This window comes from Montipora foliosa, chromosome 3 (genome assembly GCF_036669935.1).
Source record: "Montipora foliosa isolate CH-2021 chromosome 3, ASM3666993v2, whole genome shotgun sequence".
Lineage (NCBI taxonomy): Eukaryota > Metazoa > Cnidaria > Anthozoa > Scleractinia > Acroporidae > Montipora > Montipora foliosa.
In genome coordinates this window covers 23,851,548-23,854,047 of record NC_090871.1, presented here as the reverse complement: position 1 = coordinate 23,854,047, position 2,500 = coordinate 23,851,548, and the positions used below count along the sequence as shown (strand labels likewise).

Sequence of the window (2,500 nt, the reverse complement as noted above, 5' to 3'; positions counted from 1 at the left end):
CAATGTTGGCCAATAATGGTGCGTCCATTTGCAAGGGCCTCTTACTTCATCCGGGACCCACGACAGCCTAAAAGTGTTCTGCAAATGCAACACCTCGGTCCGGTCTTTCTCCACTTCCATAAGACGTGCATTCGCCTGAATAAGAAAAATTATCGGAATTTAAAATAACCAAAAAAACGATTTCAAACTTTGATCAAATAAATCTACAAGGGAAAACCAGAAGAGAGTATTTCAACATCAATAATGTTGCCACGCTTTGTGGATGAAACCTAGAGACCCTTTCCGGATATTCAGATTCACGGTTGACACAAGGACCGTTTTCATGTCATGACTGCCACGACTTGAAAACAACAGGCGCGCCGGGAGAATCGCTGCTTGATATCTGAAGGTTAGAAAGCCATCGGAGTGAAACTTGTTGCGTCACGCGCTCAACAGGAATTAGCAAAGGAAGAGTTGCTCTTTTAAAGTCCAAAGGACTGCTAAATCTGCAATCTTTGTCAAAAGTGTTGGAACACATACCCTTTTTTCCAGTCCCAATTTAGTCACCAACCCCTAATGCTTGCCAGGTCTTCCCCTTCCCACTCCCCGTGGTAATGTTTTTTGTGACCCTTTCACTCTCAATAGGATCAAAACGTTCATTCTCCTGACTAGTACCAGGGCTGGAAATAACGGCCGGTCAACGGACAATGTCCGAACTGATTTTGGAGTTAACCGGTCAACCTTTCGTCTTGCCGGTCTTGTTGACCGGTCACATTTGATCGTTTTGAAAATGAAATAATTAAAATTTCCATGCTGTTCAGTTGTTTCAGTTGTAGCAAGTCGCAGAAACGGTACGTGACCGAGCTAAAATGAATTCGGCCGGTCATCGTGGCCGGAGACTCTCCGGAAATTACTTCGAGCCCTGAGTACTGAAGATCTCTTTGTTGGCTAGTAATGAGAATTTGGTGGTTAATATCCCCTACCTTATGATAATCTTTATTCTTAGTAATTGTCTTCTTGACAGTGTTTCGAAATAGTCTGGAGAATTTACATACTGATGACTGATCACTCCTGTTATTCAAAGGATGCAGTAGTGCTCCTTGAATGCCAGAGTCACCATTGGAAAAATGCATCTCTTTATTTCATTGACCGGGCTTCACATTTGCAATCTCATTTATTAAAATATCGAAGAAATAGCAAAGACCGCCGTTTGTAGTCAGAAGTGAATGAGGGAGTGACGCTATCTCAGCAGCTTGCGGCGGCATTAATCTTTCGCACAATGTAAATAACGTAAAAAAAGTTGTTTGATTTTAGCAAGGTGTCCCAACAATTCTTGACGAAAATTGTATAGGGTTTTACGAAGCATACTTTGTCAGCTGTAACCCACGTTAGTAACTTACATCCACATCTACGACAACGGAATAACACATCATTTACCTCGTGGATGGATGCCTCTGTTTCTTGGCGAAGTTTAGCCATTTTGTTAACAAACGTGGCTTCGCACTTGTAAAGAAAAAAAAATGGAAGGGGATTAATAGATAACAGCAAATCCATTGTATTTTTTACAGAGGCTTAGGACTAGTAGTAGAGGTACAATCATTCATTAACCGCCGAGATAAAGGAGATGCAAGCATAAATAAGAAAACTGGATGGAAAAATGTTTGAACAGCACATTCCCCTAGTGTATCCTGACTTAAGGCAGAGTTAACGCTTTGTGGATACTTCTAATAAAGTATCTTTGATACCGTCGTTGATGTCACCGTCAACGTATCGTCATCGTCTTCACCATTATTATAGTCGTCATCATCAACGTGCTCGTTGCCAAATAAACCGCAGAACACCATGGACAAAGACCCTACCAATGCAGTGATCATTGGACTTTGTCTTCTATCTTCGCCATCGTCACCAGCATCAAAATCGTAATCACGACTATTACTGTCAACGCAATTCTTATCATCTCCCCCGCTACTACCGTCGAGACTGCTGAACGCCGTCTGTGTAGCTTTTATCATTAAGATCGTTATTATGTTTCCTATCATTACACAAGATTTTCACATGCGTGGCTTGAGGAATTATGCCTTATTTTGTGTCACCGACAAGTGGATCAGAGGTCGATGCGAATATTCTGAGACAATGACAAGTTCAAAGAGAGAAACTTACTGAGGGCTATTGTCGGATTGAAAAGGAGAGGAGAAAAGGTAAAAGCGCAAATATTATTTCGAATCCAGCAGAACCGTACCCGTTTTACGGCGATATCCTTTTGTTCTCTTGCGATGTCTAACTCCTGCTGCAATCTCGTCACCTCTTTATCGTGCGCCTGATGAAAAAAAAAACCAATGGTTTGGTACGTACGAAAACTATATTTACAGGTGTTTCAAAACGAAGTGCCTTTTTCTACAAGACTGCATCTCGCTTTTTGTCTTCTGTACCTCAGCCGCAGTGGCGATTGACTGCATGAGCTTTTTACACTGACGCTCCAGGTCGTCTTTCTCCGCTTGACATTTCTGTAGCCTTTCCTGAA

The 2,500-nt window shown here is 41.9% G+C and overlaps 1 protein-coding gene across 3 annotated transcripts in view; it reads right to left on the bottom strand.

Moving 5' to 3' along the window:
* The window catches only part of LOC137997111 (uncharacterized), a 24,710-nt gene that overhangs the window by 5,288 nt on the left and 16,922 nt on the right, over positions 1-2,500 (bottom strand). For all 3 annotated transcript variants that reach the window (XM_068842897.1, XM_068842896.1, XM_068842898.1), the window contains 4 exons: positions 2,409-2,495; positions 2,219-2,296; positions 1,417-1,482; positions 46-135 (listed from right to left, as the gene is read on the bottom strand). In XM_068842897.1, coding sequence (XP_068698998.1) covers positions 46-135; positions 1,417-1,482; positions 2,219-2,296; positions 2,409-2,495 — 321 coding nt within the window. The remainder of the gene's footprint in view (positions 1-45; positions 136-1,416; positions 1,483-2,218; positions 2,297-2,408; positions 2,496-2,500) is intronic.